Consider the following 18,510-nt stretch of genomic DNA (forward strand, 5'->3'; position numbering starts at 1 on the left):
AAAGGTTTTTAGCCATCTGTAATATATTTTTAATTGGATATGAACCAATAGAAGAAAGAAAATAGATAAGAAAACACCTTTATGGCCCTGCCTGAGTAGCTCAGTGGTTGAACATCGACCTGTGAACCAGGAGGTCACAGTTCAAGTCAAGTTTCATGCTTGGGTTGCAGGCTTGACCCCTAGTGTAGGGTGAGCAGGAGGCAGCTGATCAATGATTCTCTCTCATCATTGATGTTTCTCTCTCTCTCTCCCTCTCCCTTCCTCTCTGAAAGCAATAAAATTTTTAAATAAGAAAACATTTTTACGATTTTCATTTTATTTTTTTACCATACCTGTGCACAACACTTTATGTTTTATAATAAAAGAATAACAAAATTAAAACAATATATTCCTTACTATGAGTGTTGATTTCTAGGAGACACTGAATTAAACTATTTAAACCTGTATTTTACTGGGAAAGGACAAGATTAATAATATCCTAATATAGAGAAAGTATAACTTCCTATAGATTATGAACATGGAAACACATTCTGTTATCCTGTAGTAGATAGAGCACACAACTTTGTTCAGTACCCATTAAGAAGACAGAATTTATTAGAACAGAACTGGAGTAATACAAAAGAAGAATTAGATGTCTCTCTAGAACCTTTGTGAAAATTAATGCCTCTAACAGGAGGTTGGTAAGATTAAACCATATATGTGGAGAATAAAGACAAGCTTATTGCTATCATAATGTATATGGGAAAATAAGGTATTTTATGTGCAGAAATTTTACATCCACTTTGTATTACAGTGTCAGTATAACTCAATGTAATTTGGTAAATAGTTTTCAACATGCTCCCATAAGTTTTTCATTGTTTTCTTTCTAATTTGATGATAGGTATGGGATCATAGCTATCGCTTAGTGTTGACACATTAGATACGTTTCCTGAGCTAAGAAAGGCTGAAAGAAAATTGGAAACTTAAAATCAATAGTGAGGAATGTACTTTAGGGACTATCAACACAGCTGTCGCGTATGATTCCACATCTTAATTGACCTTCTTAAGCTATTGGGAGTCGGAGTGTTTGTACTCGATGACCATGAGAAAAGAAAAGGTAACTTTGAAAAGAGTATTAAAATAACTAACGGATAAGTAAACTTGATTAAGTTTTTGTTGCTGAAAGAAGTTATTTTCTAACAGTGATTAGATGTGTACATTGAAATTTATTTAAAGCCATCAGATTAAGTTTCAAAATATTTCAAACACTGAATAGCTAGGGACATTAAAGAATCCTGAGCATTTTGGTAATTTATCTTTGCTGCAAGTGAAGAAGATGAGTTTTATTTATCCTATCAAATAAATTATTTGTTCTCTGAACAAATAATTGATTATGAATCAATTAATAAATAAATTAGTCTATGTTGTTCAATTATAAATAGTATTAACCAGTTTTATAAATATGATAACTGGTGAACCCAAGGGGGGAAACTTGCACTGTGTAAATTGGTATGGGCTATGAGAACAGGAGATTATGAATAGGAAAAATTAGATTTTTTTCCCTAATGAAGTTTGTGGGTGGTAGAGACTAGCAAAAGATTTATAATTTTTTTACATGGAATCAAGGCAATTTAAATCAGTTATGACCATAGGAAAAAGAGTATTAAATTTGAAGCTACTAAAAACCTCCAAACCTTACATCTTGCCAAATCACAATGGAGAGAAGAGAGAGAGAGAGAGAGAGAGAGAGAGAGAGAGAGAGAGAGAGAGAGAGAGAGAGAGTTACTGCATCATTTTGGGGCCTTCTATAAGGTCACACCAGTAGTGAATAGCTGAGCCATGCTACCAGGAAATCCAGGAACCAGGAACTCTCTTACATGGAAACATAATTCTTAAATCATAGCACAGGAGAGTCCCATGAACTTTACCGTTCATCTAGTTACTAGATTCTAGTAGTATGAGCTCACCTCCTCTGTTATCCTCTCTTTTAATAATGATTCCCTTGTCATTTAAAATGATGTTGACCATTTATCCCATAAGGCTTTGGGAAAAAAAAGTTAGTGGAATAAAAGCAAGTAAGAAGCCCTCTATAAATAAGAATACTAAGACCCTTTCCACCTGTCCTCTGCTCTCTTCCTATCCTGAAGATAACAAAGTTTTTCCTATATGCTGACATTTTGTTTTCAGAAAATGATTATTGAGTGTCCCTGATTGTCAGATGGCCCCACTATCTATTTTCTGACAAAGTTGATTGCTTAAGATAAGCTTTATCAAAGCCAGGTGACCATTTTTCTTTCAGTAGCTGTCCTTCAACATTTAATTGGCTTATTAATAATAGCCTTATTCAGCAAATCATCTCATTAAGATACCTAGGGGAACATTTTGCAACTAGATTGTCTTGAATTGTTCCCTAGGCATTTAAATTCTGTAAATTAGGCACTCTACAAATGGCATAATTGAGATTTTGATGCCTAGGGGAGTATTTGGTAACACCCACTTTAATTTTTTTCCTATTCCCTAGGAATAGCAATTAGGGGATTAAAAAGCCTCCGTGTCTAATGTTGAATGGGAAATAAAATTGACTTAAATTGGGGAAAATATTAGAACTTTCTCTGGTTCCTTACACCATCAGTTCAAGCTATCTAAAATTATGAGGGGCTTTTAATGTATCATGCTGTGAGCTTCAACGATTAAGAGTTAAATGATGGTTAATTCAGAAGAGATTTTCTATGTGTTTTGTGCTTATCAGGAAGTTTCACCTCAAATGATCAGTTCTCGCCCGGTGTGGCTCAGTGGTTGAGCATTAACCTATGGATCAGAAGGTCACGGTCCCATTACTGGTCAGGACATGCCCAGGTTGGAGACTCAATTGCTAGTGTTAGGCGTGCAGGAGGCAGCCAGTGATTCTCTCTCATCATTGATGTTTCTATCTCGCTTCCTTTCCATTCTTCTCTGAAATCAATAAAAATATATATTAAAAAAAGATCAGTTCTCAGAAACATTACTTATGGAGGATTACCAAAGGGAGAGGTGGCCTATCCATCCCTCTGAAGAATAAATCCTATCCTGGGCTAACCCAGATCTCAGCTATGGCTTATATTTTTTTCACTCTTTCACTCACATCTCCCCTCAGATTCAAAGCAAAACTCAACTCTGAACTTCCACAGAAACATTTGCTCTCACCCAGAACTGCACAGTTACATAGAGCTTTTGAATTATGGGGGAGTGGGACAGTCTGAAGTGGCAGCTCTCCACTTTTTTTCTGTAGACCTTGTCCTTATCTAACCCTTTGTTCTTCCTGCTCCTCATCCCCCCTTCCTGTATCTATGTATATACAATATATAACATATCAAATAATTGCATGCTATATGTATTTTTGTGTTTATTTATATGCTATACTAGAGGCCCAGTGCACGAAATTCATGCATGGGAGTGTGTGTCACTCAGCCCAGCCTGCACCCTCTCCAATCTGGGACCCCTCAAGGGATGTCCGATCCTACCGGGATCGGGCCTAAATGGGGAGTCGGACATCCCTCTCACAATCCAGGACTGCTGGCTCCCAACTGCTCACCTGCCTGCCTTCCTGATTGCCCCTAACTGCTTCCGCCTGCCAGCCTGATCACCCCCTAACCACTCCCCTGCCAGTCTGATTGATACCTAACTGCTCCCCTGCCAGCCTGATTGCCACTAACTGCCCTCACCTGCAGGCCTGATCACCCCTAACTGCCCTCCCCTGCAGGTCTGGGTCCCCCCCAACTGTCTTTCCCTGCAGGCCCAGTTGCCCCCAACTTCTCTCTTCTGCCAGCCTGGTCACCCCCAACTGCCCTCCCTTGCAGGCCTGGTCCCTCCCAGCAGCCCTCCCCTGCTGGCCATCTTGTGGTGGCCATCTTGTGTCCACATGGGGGCAGCCATCCTGTGTTGGAGTGACAGTCAATTTGCATATTACTCTTTTATTAGATAGGATATTCTTATGTCTACCTAATATATTATTTAGTATATTATCTAAAATTTTTGGATGGAAGATTTTTTAAGCTTTATTTTTTTGGTCAGTAGCTATGAAAATTTTTTAACATTTACTTTAAAAAGGTGATACAGTCTTGGTTTTTACATCTCCCAGTGGTTCTGAGATTTTCTAGCAATGTGCTTATTCTTGGATCTAACCCTCTGGGAAGGATTCACATCTTCTTTTCATTAATTAGGACGAATGAAAAGAAAAACAGCACTGGACATGGAGTTTATTCTGCTAAGCATATAAGCCAGTCAGAGAAAGACAAGTACCATATGATCTCACTTATATGTGGAATCTAATGAGCAAAATAAACTGACGAACGAAATAGAACCAGAGGCAGAGATATGGAGGTCAGAGGGAAGGGGTGTGGGAGGGTCTGGATAAAAGAAGGTGAAAAGATTAGACAAAAGACATGAATAGCCCACAGACACAGACAACAGTGTGGTGAAGGCCAGGGGAGGAAGCGATGGGGCTGGGTGAAGGTGGGAGAGCGGGGAAAATGGGGGAAGTCTGTCACAGTGTCAACAACAACAAAATAATAGCGCTGGAGTTTATTTCTAATAAGGGTGACATCTCTTCCTTCTATGGAGACATTCTTGGCTCCTGCACTCTATCAGCCTTTTTGTTACATGCTTCCAAAGTACCTTCTGTTTTTTCAAAGAACTTACTTTTTCTCTTCTGGTTTGTAAACTCCAAGATGAGGGCATTGCACATGTCTCATTCACTATTGTGTTCAGAGGTCTAGAACAGCCTCATACTCTCCAGGGGCTGAAAGAATAATTGGTGAAGAAAGGGGATATTGGGGAAATGGTGGCTGTTTGGTATAGCTGTCCTAGGCATTTCAAAAGCACACCTAGGTTCCTTTCTTAACTTTACTAAGCATTTCATGACTTAAGCAAGTTAAAATTTCTGGCCCAAATTGTTTCACTTTTCTAATAGATTTTTCAGGAACAGCCCATGGACACAGACAACAGTGTGCTGAAGGCGAGGGGAGCGGGCCTCATAACACCTTATTGGACAATGTCCAGCCTAACAAATTCATATGTTTGTGAGTTTCAGAAAGCAAGGGAGATGCCTCCTGTTAATAGGGTAACTTTAAGTACTTATCCGAAACCCATGGCTTCATTGGGAGTGTAAAAATCTTCAGGTTTAGAAAAAATAACAAAAACAAGTCCAAAGACTTCCCTTTATAATAAAAGTGCATCTAATGAAAAATAATTAGTTAGGAAAAAAAATAGTAGTACGGTATCAAAACTACAATGTATGCTCATCTTCTTTTGAAGGACATTTTATGTTGATAGTACCACCAATTTAATGCAAGCATGAATCGTACCTCCAGAATTTTATTTTAAGCAATAACTGTTATATTTTAAACATAAATGCAAAAACGTAGTTATTCCTTATAGTCCAAAACATTATAAAATATTAGCTCAACATAAAGTAATGCTTAGCTGAGCTCTAAGGTTAAAAAGATTGAACTATCTATCTATCTCTTTGACCAGGCTACAATTTATTTATAATTAGCCCTCTGGGAAATTGAGATTTGCAATTGCAGTGAAAAATTATTAGATACATGACTCCATAGAGAATACTATTTCATTTCCATATAGTTATTATGGAAATAGTTTTTCCTTAAAAATAGCTGTCATTTATTAAGTAATTAGGAAACCTAAGGTCTTGGAATACACAATTTAATCGCTTTTTCTCATTGCTCCCACACGCAAGCCCACAGGGCAGCTGCAATCATCGTTTCTGTAATAGAGGAAGGGAAACAGGGCAGAGAGGTTGAGGAAGTTGTCTGTGTTTAAATGGTTAATAGCATGGCTGAATGCTCACACTATTTAAGATAGTTTCATTCATAAAAATATTTTTCTATGTTAATTGCAGTATTATTTTAGTAAAATGGTAATTCAAATACTATATAGTTTAAAACATTTATTTTAGAAAAGAGATAGGACTTAAGTGTAGAATTCAAGAATGAGATAACATTTATTTTTATGCTAATAACCTCTTTAAAGATAATAATTTTCTTACATGTTGTTTCATTATAAATCTAAAATATTATAGTAATAAAAATGCTTGTGGTAATTTAAATCTATAAAAAATACTCAAACTTAATTTCCAAGACATTTTATCACCACCCCTCCTCCCTCACCCCACACACAAAGTAAACAATACTCTCTGGCAATTACTTTAATGGATATATTAGGCTCTTTCTATATATCATATTTCATTTTTTCAGGTTCACATGATTATTAATAATGAACAAAGTGGACAAATAGCAAACTGATAGATGTGATATTTTTTTTTTAAAATCTTAATGGAAGTAAATTATCATTTGCTAATTATGAAATTGTCAGTATTTGGCTGATATATAAACTAAACATTTTTATAGAAAAGTCTTACAAATTACTTCATTGATGATAGCAACTTCATTTATCACCGTGGATGAGAAAATTTATTTTCTTGATATTAATAAAACCACAAGATGATTTTTTAAAATTCTCAACTTTAGTGTGTGGGTATTTACAAAACCAATTTTTATTGCCTTTACAGAAAGATAAAGAAGACCAGTGGCTAGAAAAAAAAGTGCAGGGAAATAAAGACCATATTATTTTGGAGCATCTACAGTGGACAATGGGGTATGAGGTTCAAATTACAGCTGCCAACAGATTGGGATATTCTGAACCGACAGTCTATGAGTTCAGCATGCCGCCAAAGCCCAACATTATTAAAGGTAAGCAAAACTAGATGCTTTCTCAGGCTGAAGATAAAGATGATATCGTCTTTATAATCCTTCTGGGTTGATTCTTATTCTTGAAAACATAATTTTATGAAAAGTACAAATTTTAAGTTCCAATAATGATTAGTGTGACATGTCTTAGTCGAGATTTCTCAATCACTCTTGCTATGGTGATTTGGTTAATTTATAAATATATTTTGGTAACTTTGATGCTTAAAGTGGTGGAGGAAGAATGAACAGAGGGCAAGGATGGGAGGTCAAAGTGACTGTTGAATATAACATGAAACATTTCTATTGAGACCAGAAATTTTGCAAAGGAGACAACTTGTCTGCCAAACATGTGGAGTCTAGTCCTCCACTTCTGGGAAGATGTGGCCAAAAATAATGACCACCTCTTCCATGCCCGACCACGCAGGTTGATTTTGGAAACATAAACTCAATTACACAGTGAAGCAGAAGCACCCACAGACATAGTCCCAGAAAGAAATGTGGCTAGTGTTTCAAGGAGACGCACAACATGGCAGAACACTGTGCACAGAACACTGGTGGGTTCTATCTCTGTTAGGTAGCATTGCTTATGCCACCGTGTCCCAGTGCTATGATCAAAATCCATGGCAGCGATATGAAAATATTTCTCCGATACATGAGAGATAAAGATGCAAGATTTTTTTATCTTGACTTGTAGACATGTTTAACTGTTAGTGAGTTGTCATATTAGATGTATTTTAACATGTATTGCTCCTTTAAATATCATATTTAATATTTACTGGAAATTTTCATACATATGTATAAATATATGCATTCTTTATATATACATATAGAGAGAGCTAAGAGCAGCATATTCATAGGCATGGCTTAATTAAGTCATATCATAATAGAGTATCAGTATTGTTACATAACACTTTTGAGACTGGAAAAAAATAAAATGTGTCAGTTCAGTTATGCTACTTAACCTTCTTATAATTTCAAATTGATATTAATCTCATTATTATGATTTTGTGATGTACATCAGCTCTGTAAAGCTGAGAGCAGCTTTATATAATTAATCTTTCTATTAAAATGTAATTACTATTAGTTATATGGCTTAAAAAATAATTGATATTATGACTTTGTATTGTTAGTATTAATAAGTGCTTCCTATTATAATTTGAAATTAGAATGCTGGGAGCATCAGAAATTGTATGGGTATCTCATATTGTAATGGCATTTTTAAAAGTACTTCTGCATTTATTATCTCATTTTAATCTGAGTTTAACAATGAAGAATTATCCTTATTTTACCAAAATAAGTTTGAGAAGTTAAAGGATCTGTTCAAAGTCAGAGCTACTTTAAGTCATATGACAAATCTAATGCCCTTATAAATGGTTCACCTAAATAAGAAGAATGGTTGAATGTACTATCAAGGTCATTGTCCCTGTGAGTTTGAAACATCAATAACGGCCTCTGAAATTATAATTTATTATGTTGCTTGTAATTGTCCTCTATGCAGATATCAAGAATCTGATATAAATGTGATTCTTAATGTGAGTCAGCAAAGGGGGATTGAAAGAATATACTCCATCCTCCTAAATCTTTAATGTAGATCATATGTTTAAAGGAAATAATTATTTTTATCAGGGTAAAAATTAATGTTTTATGATGGAGAAGTCAACATTTTAATAACATTTTATAGATAAAACACAAACTGTAAAATTATCAATTTCAGGCAGGTTACTTTATGTTATACTCCCAGAGACCCTACTATGTTTATGAAAAATAGCTAATGAAAATTAACATTAAGTATAGACAAAATAAAGGCACAAAACTAGGTAAGGTATTCTATGATACATTTACTATAAAAGCACTTTAGTGTGTTTGTTTCAGTTTCAAAGAATCATCTTGTGGGCGGTACCAACAAGGAAAATGGACAGAATTCTGGTTTATAGTTTCAGTTTAGCTCTTGTCACTTAACTTCCTTGATATGCATTTTCTCATATTTAAGCTAGTTTTTTCTGGTTCTGCAATGTTAAGATTCATTGATTCATTCCAATTATTTAATGGGGTCTTGCTTTGTAACAAGTACTGAGATGAATATAGAAGAATAATCTGTGAATACAGAACTGGCCCCTGCCTACAAAGGCTTTACCATCTAGTATGAAAAATATTAAACAAAATTTAGAATATCCACCAAGTACAGCTGAGAGCTGTGCTGATGCAGTGTGATGCCTTGAGGGGGTTTGACAAGGGCATCTACATATGCAGATAGGGTGGGGGTTAGGGAAAGGTTCCCTTAGAAAATGACTTTCCAAAAGAATCTTGTAGAGAATAAAGCTTCCAGGGAAAGTGTCTTATATGGAAGAAATCTTCCAGAGAAGGAAGAAATTGATCTTCTTTAAGAACTAGAAAAAGCATGGCAGGAGGAGAACCTGGAGGTGTGTGAATAAAGATAAGGATAGAGAAGAACCTCCAACCCAGGAAATCCAAGGTTTTCTATAACCATATAAATTATTTTAAAACAAATCCGAAAACCAGTGAGAAAGCACAGGTGTTATAACAAAATAATTAAATTTGTTACTTGACTGAAATGCTTAGTGATAGGTATTATCCTTAAAAATGTTTAAAGTTAGAATAGTTTTAAAGAAAGAATTTACCCTTATTGTATTTACACATAAATGATAGTCCCATGCATTTTATTGAAATGTATGTCAGATTGGAACTGCACTCTTGGAGGAGGATTGCCAAATATTGTAGTAAATAAGCTAAGTAGAAAAACGTACGGAAGGAAAATGGGCTAATTTTCTTTTTCTTTTTAAATTTAATATCATAAGATAGTTCAGTTGCTCATTTTAATTCAATATTCAAGTAACTTTTACAGGGTTTATCCAATGTATAACTGATTATTAAATAATGTAAACTTACTTACTAAAGAATGTTGAAGAAAGAATTAAATTCATTTTTATCTGCAAAAAAACAAAAAGAAATTACTTGAAATAGGAAAGTTATATGAATAGATAGGCATTATAAACAGATTAATCTTGCTCATCTGGGTAAAAGCAATATATGGGTGAACAGCTTGAAAAATGAAAGTAATACTTATAGAAAAATAAAAGTAATAGGAGTAGAAAAATAAAACAACGGATAAATCCCAGACACATTGTAGATGTAGACTAACCTTGCTTGTGTCACAAATCAGATTCAGTAGGCACTGCTGATTTTTTAGTGTCTTGCTTGGGGAATTGGGCCATTCTTGGCATCATTTCTGAGGACAAAGAATTTTGGATTTGGAGGATGAAGATTAACATAAAATCAGCTTGGCATTCCTTAAGTTTTCACTGTCAAGTAGTAGTTAGCTATGTGTGTATGGAGATGAAAAGATCCATGCTTTGGAAACATATACTACAATGCTGTCAACTTTACCAGGGGAATGGTATTTGAAGCCTGGGTGAGGTTAAAACCAAACACAGTAATGCCCATGAAAAGGAATTGGTGTCTGCGATACTCATAGATGTTTCCCCTGGCATCTAGAACGGTGACTGGCACAGCATATATGTTTAAGGAGTGCTTCTTGAGATTCTGAAGTACAGAGGGTTAAGAACTGCATCCTCAAAACCCATAATATTATACTGGAAGAGTTAACGACAGGACCACCCCTCCCATAAGACTAAGAATCCCTGCAATGACACAAGACTAGTATCCTGGAAGTTAACTTAAGAGTCATATTTCAAGAAGAAAGGATATAAATCACATTTGACAATTCAAATTCTGCTGAGAGGTCAATTCAAGTTAATCAATAAAATATGAATTGTCCTTATCACATCAAGCTTTGCTGAAGTCGTTGGGAGAGAAATTAAGGAGGAATAATCTCAGGATTGTGTGTGAGTTTAGAACATGGAGACGCCATGTTTATTTAGTGCTTTCCAGAAGCGTTGCTATGAAGATGAGCAGGGAAAATAACAACAGTCGTGTTATAAGAACTTGTACGATGAAAAACAAAAAAAACACAACTAGAGCATGTCTCGCAGCTGAGAAACAGACAATGCCGTCCAGAAGTCAGACACACAGATGTACAGACAAAGATATCTGAAAAGGTAGAAGCTAGAATTCATCCCCTCTCAACTATGCAGCTGACACAAAGCTAGAGCAGCTTAATGGAAATTGGGGGGAAATAAAATATTTATTTTTCTATAAAAATGTCTCAAAATAATATCTAATTTACCATGACTGAATCCACTGACTGCTAAGGGCTCATGGAAAGCTTCATCAAAGACATGTCCTTACAGTGCAAGAATTGTTTGATTTTGCTCTAGAAGATTTCTTGGAGCAACATTAAAGTTTGTGATGCGTTATGGTGAATTTGGGAGTCTTTACACCCAAAATATTCTAGAGAGTTAAAATTATGTATTGGCAAAATAAGGAAAAATGATCGTATCTAATAAAAGAGTAATATGCAAATTAACCCCCACTCCGCTACACCCACAAGCCACGCCCACCAGCCACGCCCACCACCCAATCAGAGAGAATATGCAAATAAACCCAACCAAGATGGCTATGGCCACAGAGAGCAGGAGGGAGGCTTGGGTTTCCCTGGCAATGAGGAAGCCAAGCTTTCCACCTGCCCTTGCCGGCCTAGGCCTCCACTCAAGGCTACAAAGTTTCAGTGATAGAAGATACATAAATCCCCCCAAAAAAGGCTGCCGCCAGGGAGCAAGCAGAAGGCTTGGCTCCGCTCAAGGCTACAAAGTTTCAATTGTAGAAGATAAATAAACCCCAGATACCAGGGCCTCCGCTTGGGTCACCAGGGGGCGTGGCCGGCCTGCAAACCACCACAGGCCCCTCGCCCAGGCCGCCCCACACCCCAAGGGAACCCCCACCCTGATCCGGGACATCCTTCAGGGCAAACCAGCTGGCCCCCACCCATGCACCAGGCCTCTATCCTAGCTAATAAAAGAGTAATATGCAGATTGACCATCACTCCAACACACAAGATGGCTGCCCCATGTGGTCAAAGATCCTGCCCCCATGTAGACACAAGATGGCCAGCAGGGGAGGACAGTTGGGAGGGACCAGGCCTGCAAGGGAGGGCAGTTGGGGGCAATCAAGCCTGCAGGGAAAGGCAGTTAGGGGTGAGCAAGCTGGCAGAGGAGGGAAGTTGTGGGCGATCAAGCCTGCAGGGAAAGGCAGTTAGGAGAGACCCAGGCCTGCAGGGGAGAGCAGTTAGGGGTGACCAGGCCTGCAGGGGAGGGCAGTTAGGGGTGACCAGGCCTGCAGGGGAGGGCAGTTAGGGGTGACCAGGCCTGCAGGGGAGGGCAGTTAGGGGTGACCAGGCCTGCAGGGGAGGGCAGTTAGAGGTGACCAGGCCTGCAGGGGAGGGCAGTTAGGGGTGACCAGGCCTGCAGGGGAGGGCAGTTAGGGGTGACCAGGCTGGCAGGGGAGCAGTTAGGCATCAATCAGGCTGGCAGGGGAGTGGTTAGGGGGTGATCAGGCTGGCAGGCAGAAGCGGTTAGGAGCAATCAGGAAGATATGCAGGTGAGCAGTTGGGAGCCAGCAGTCCTGGATTGTGAGGCCCAGTGGGATCGGGCCTAAATGGGCAGTCGGACATCCCTCGAAGGGTCCCAGATTGGAGAGGGTGCAGGCTGGGCTGAGGGACACACAAACCCCCATGCACGAATTTCATGCACTGGGCCTCTAGTGTTTATATACTTTCATATAATTACTCTTGTACTATATATGATTTCTTATATTATTTTAAGTAAACATGCTAAATGTATACCCATATATAAAATAAGTTATCTATAATAAACTAGCAGGTCTTGAGCCTTTTTATTTAATCTTATACAATATGGAGTTCAGAAGTTAACTTAGTTTTTTTTTCTGTTTTGTTTACTTCTGTTGTTTTATTTTGATTATATAGCATGCATTATAGATTGTCCAAATGAAGGAGGGAGGTGGATTGGGGGAGATGCGAGGAAAAAGTGAAGGGATCAAGGAGTGCAAATTGGTTGTTACAGAATAGTCACAAGATGTAAAGTACAGCATAGGGAATATAGTCAATAATATTCTTAGACCAATGTATGGTGCCATATGGATGCAAGATTTATTAGGATGGTCACTTAGTAAATAATATGTCTATTAATGGGATATGTACCTAAAACTAATATAATAGTGTATATAAACTGTAATTGAAAAATAAAAAATTATTTAAAACTTTAAAAAACTTTACTTATATGCATTCAGATATATTTCACTTTTTTAAAGCCATAGACTAAATCTGGAATACATTTATTTCTTGGTCTAAAGAATTATTTTTTGAAAATATGTTAATCTTACCTTCATATATTCTATTAATAATAATGACATATTAGTACAAGATTCTGATTTTAAAAGTATTTTGTAATTAACAATGTTTTCTCACTTTTACCATTTAAAGTTGTGTTTATTTTGAAAGACATGTTTCTTGATTTATGTAGAGTATGCAAATTCACAGTTATGTTCCCTTTTGAAATACTCAAGCATAATTCCACCTCATTTTTAAAAAAAATATGAGAATATTAGATAATTGTGACAAACTGATTCTTATAAAAATGATTACAAAACTAGATTATAAAAATGATTTAGAACTAAAGTCTGGTAAAATGGCATTTATTGATTTGTTATGTAATTTTGATGACTGAAAATACCGCCTCTTGGTGGCTTGAATATACCCTGTTTTAAAATATCCTTGGAAATAAATTTATTTTGAAACCATTTTTATCATTTATTTTTACTTATACACATTTTATCATTTCTTTTTACCTAAACAATATTTAATTTTATTTGTTTTAACCAAATAATATTAGTATCTTTTAATAATCACTTACTTTATCTTCTCTTGTAGCTATGATTGAAGAAATGTCTAATTTTAATATTGAGTATCAATATAAAATTTGGTGACAAATATCTTCATTCATACATTCTTAAGATCCAATGGTAAAATGATTCTATCATGTGAAATCAAGCATGAGAGTTTTTTTATTTAACAAACTCACAAGTAAATTATATAAATCATCACCAATAAATAAATTGCTAAAATTTTTCAATTAATTTGTATTTATTTTCTGGGCTTTTTGACCATACTTCTAATGACTGTAAATTATTTTCACTCTAGTTCCACACACATCTAGTATACACTTTCATCTCTGAATTACTCAACATGAACAAGAAAACAAAATATTCAAGTGCATGGCAAATACTAAAATGTTTTCTTACGGTTAAATCTATTATTACAATATAAATTAGAGAAATTTCAATACAGTGATGGAATTGAATTCAATTATTTTGGAAAAACATCATTTTAACTATAATGAAATCTCAGTCAATTCTAAATATAAATTCTACATGCAAAATAATATTTTTTTGGTTTAGCACATAATGAAAAAGTAAGTCTATAAATTATTTTCATGATCTTTGGTTCTTAAAATTATTTTTCATGAAGTACTGTGACATATGTCTAAAGTGTGCCTGTGGTCAGTTGAATTAATGCTTCTTGATTCGATTCTTATTGCAAATTGTCATTGTGTGAATGTGTAAATTTTTCTTATTTCTTGGTAGTTTATTTATTAATAATAATAATATTACTTTTATTGAATGAATGTCTTATAATAAATTATGGTACAAAAATTATCAGTAAACATTGCAGAATATGATGAGCTCATGTTAAAGCAGCTGTTTGAATTTGCCAGGAGCACAGTGGAGCGATTGGTGATTTTTCTCCCATAAATCGTATATTCATTATAGAATAATTAAGATGTTCACATTTAAACAATCAATGATAGAACCAATATCTAAGTTATATGAAATAAACATTATTAGTATTGACCCTTGGCTATGTTTTTAATATATGGCAACTATTTAAAAATGTTTTATATAACATTTTTACTATTTTTTTGTCTTGTATCAAAATAATTGTCAATGACATTGTGGAAATCTTGCATTAATTATTTTCTCTTTTTTCTTTCCTACTGTCACTTTTTTTCTTTTCCTTTATTTTCATGTTTTTAACTCTACTCTTTTTCCCTTAATTATTTTATTCTCATTCTATTTTCAAAAAATTATTTCATCGTGCAGATAAATGCTGTGAAGCGAATAAAGGTGAAAATGGAAGCCAGTCATGGCAGCTGAGTGCTGCTGGGTTTTCTTTCATGATAGCCATAAGTTTGTCTTGCATGTTTTAATGTTATTGTCATATCATAAGATATTTCCTTTTATGACCTGCAATTTATAAGGCTAATCTAAAATTATAATAAAATATTTTCTAAATTCCAATTAATTATGTATGTATATCCACCCATAAACAATTAGCTTTATTTTCCTTCCCCAAATTGTCAACCTATATAATAGATCATTTGTCAGAAATTCACTGAAGGAAGTTGAATCAGGATTGTTTCTTTCAGATATCAGTTCACTGAATAACTTGCTTCATTCAAAAATGTTCTTTAATTTCTACAGTTGACCCTGTTAAATAAACATGTCATTTTTACTTGGAATTTAGGCATTTGCTACATCTAATCTTTCTTCATTTCGTTATTTTGCAAATATAACAATATATATGGACATACATTGTATAGTTATTTTATTATGTAGAATTGTGGATCTTTTATGTTGATTTTAACTGTTATTTTTTAAATGTAAGTTTTCTACTTAAAGAACATTTCTAACATAAATCGTAAACCTGATAATTTTTATTATGTTAGATATATGTCTCTATTGTACTGCTTTTTAAAATTACCTTAAATTTCATAAGGAATAAACATGAAACACAGTTTCTTCTTTTGAAATTGAACACTAATGAAACAAATCCAGATTTGTTTTTTAGTAAGTGAAAATATCTCTATGCAATTGCCCCACAGTAAATGATAAATTAAATGTGAATATGTTTAAATTGCACCCTGTTCACTTGACTTGGATTGTGTTTTGAGCTGCCATCAAATATTGATGTTCTAACAATACATATACTTATTTATTACATTTTCTTGAACACCTAAGAGTCAATTACTTTGCAAGGCTCAGAGAGAAAAGTAATATGTTAGCTATTGCTTTCAAGAAGATGAAATTAAGATGAGAAGGTGTTACTAGATTCCACCTTTTAACGGAAGCTAGGTTTGAGGGAGTAGTGTGGGTGATGATTTTCTTTTCTTTTTTAAATTTTTGTTCATTGTAAAATGAGAAAAGGATATTCTGAGTTTTTCACTGCCAACTAACTTTAGCAAGTTATTCTTTCCTTAAAAAGTATATTTTGTAATTGATTTCAGAGAGGAAGGGAGAGGAAGAGAGAGAGAGAAACATCAATGATGAGAATCATTGATTGGTCAGCTGCCTCCTACAGGTCCCCTACTGGAGGTCAAGCCCACAACCTGGGCCTGTGCCCTGATCTGGAATCAAACAATCACCTCCTGGTTCGTAGGTCAAGGCTCAACCATGGAGCCACACTCAGCAGGTAGCAAGTGATTCTTACTACTATTAAGGGCAATTAGGAAGCAGTTAGATTTATATATATTCACAAGAGTGACCATAACTCAATGGTAAATCAAATTATTGGATCTGGGCTTTGAGGTTCATTCATCAAAAACTACTTTGTTTCCTGAAAGTATTCTCTGTTTCTTTTTTCAACTTTAGTTTTATTGTTGACACTGTTATAGCTGTCCCCAAGGTCTAAGGCTAGACTTGCCTTTACTAGTCTAGTTTCTTTAATTTATCTTTTCCAAACTCATTGCTATCCACTGCTTGTTTTTCTTCTTACCATCAACAGACCTGTAGAATGCAGAAGACCCATCCACAGACTAAACATACTTCTTCTTCCCTCCTTATTCCCCTGCTAAGTAATAGGGAAATCCCAATTTGTGCATTTTGGGAATCTAACCTATTTTTCAATAATGTTCCGTTTTTATTTCTTTGTTTTTATTTTATTTTATTTTTGGTTAATCCCAGAGGATTTTTTCCATTGATTTTTAGGGAGAGAGGAAAAGACAGACAGAAACATCGATGTGAGAGAAACACATCGACTGGTTGCCTCCTGCATGAACCCTGACCAAGGCTGGGTCAGGGAGGAGCCTACAACCAAGGTATGTGCACTTGACCGGAATGGAACCCAGGACCCTTTGGTCTGCAAGCCAACACTATATCCACTGAGCCAAACCAGCTAGAGCAGTAATGTTCTGTTTTTAAATCAGCATAGACAATGTCTGTTTACTAAAGAACTAAATATAATTGCAATTATATTCCAGGATCTCTGAATTTGGATAAGATATGTAGATATGTTTATTACAAATGTGTAGAAAGTACTTGGAAAACAAAGAGTTTTAAAAATACTTCCAGGAATTCTTTTTCATTCATCATAACCTGCCTAGATCTTTCCAATAAGTTAAAAATATTTCCACAAGACAGTCTTGCAGAAATTATCTTGACTTAGCATATATTACAAAACACTTTTGTGGAGAACGTGGAATATCTTCTCTAACTCAAGGTCACCGAGAGTGATATGAAGAACACTCAGTCAGGTACATGACACCTAGACTGACATTTTGACAATTCAGAAAAGAACCTAAAATTAAAATTCTATCCCAGTAGAATTATTTCCATTTTAATGAGTTGTTCATTTTGATTTTTAACCATCTAAGTATAGCCCACGTTGTTAATCCTGAAATTAAAAAGCATTCTATCATTTGGCTAAATTTTATTCTTAGATGAACAGTTATTTTACAGCTCTGAGATATGCATAAAATCTTTAAAAAAATTATCAGATATCTCAAAGTACTGAGTTCTGTGCTTTGCTTTCTATAAGAAATTGAAAAGCACAAAACTAAAAACACTAAAACTATAAATGCATCTATAGCATTTCAATAAATGAGATATTAGAGATTGTAAATAACCTTGTTTGATTATAAAAAAATATTAATGTGTGTGTTGCTGAATTGCTTTTTTATTATCTGAGGTTTAATTTTGTTATATGCATCCATCAAATCTAACTGACAGTATTTCTTGGCTAACTACTGTCTGTCTATAGTTCTAAATAAATAAATGTGATTATTTGGTAAGCAACACATAAAAATTAAACTTATTTTAAGTCTCTGTACAGTATCATTCAATGATTTTTTTATCTAATGGATTTTTAAATAAAATTTTGTGTCTGAAATGTACAAATATGAACTTGTGTATAAGGTGAATTTTGTGTTAATTATTATATATAACCATAAATATGTGCCTACGTCAATTGATATATATATATATATATATATATATATATATATATATATATATATCTCATATCCTTAAGTGATAAATCATTTCAAAAGGTGGTTTTGACCAAATTATAGCAGCTACAGAGCTAGGTTGATGTGCTTATGCATGATTACCATTATCTGCATGTAGAATATAAGGTTAAATATTATATGCAAACCTGAAATCTCCCAACTTTATACAAGTCTGCCTTGTCTGTCTTCTTTCCTTTATATATCATTCAGTCTTAATGGTCACTAGCCTAATTCAAACACAATCATTATTTATTAGATAACTATAAGACCACTGGCGCTATGTTTCAGATATGCTAGTAAATTCTTCTGTCCTACAAAATTTCTTTTTGCATGGAAGAACCTTAGGTAGATTGCTAATTTTGATCCTCTCTCTCCTAATATTGTTATTCAATAAGAATAAATATATTTTATTAACTCTGCAATCGTATTCTTTCCAAAACCATTATGCAAGTGCATATATATGCATTCATACTGGAAGACATGGACAAGATTGAAATTTTAATGACTTGTTTTAT

General features: G+C 34.8%; 1 protein-coding gene across 2 annotated transcripts in view; it reads left to right on the forward strand.

The window, feature by feature from the left end:
* NCAM2 (neural cell adhesion molecule 2) overlaps positions 1 to 18,510 on the forward strand; it is a 417,403-nt gene that overhangs the window by 374,701 nt on the left and 24,192 nt on the right. Inside the window, exons 15-16 of one of the 2 annotated variants that reach the window (XM_080656220.1) lie at positions 6,545 to 6,725; positions 14,814 to 15,631. In XM_080656220.1, the coding sequence (XP_080512346.1) occupies positions 6,545 to 6,725; positions 14,814 to 14,920 (288 nt within the window). In that variant the 3' untranslated portion in view covers positions 14,921 to 15,631. Of the gene's footprint in view, positions 1 to 6,544; positions 6,726 to 14,813; positions 15,632 to 18,510 lie in introns of those variants that run through there. The other variant, XM_080656219.1, reaches the window with a different exon arrangement.

The sequence above is a fragment of the Plecotus auritus genome (genome assembly GCF_963455305.1).
Source record: "Plecotus auritus genome assembly, chromosome: 2".
NCBI lineage: Eukaryota > Metazoa > Chordata > Mammalia > Chiroptera > Vespertilionidae > Plecotus > Plecotus auritus.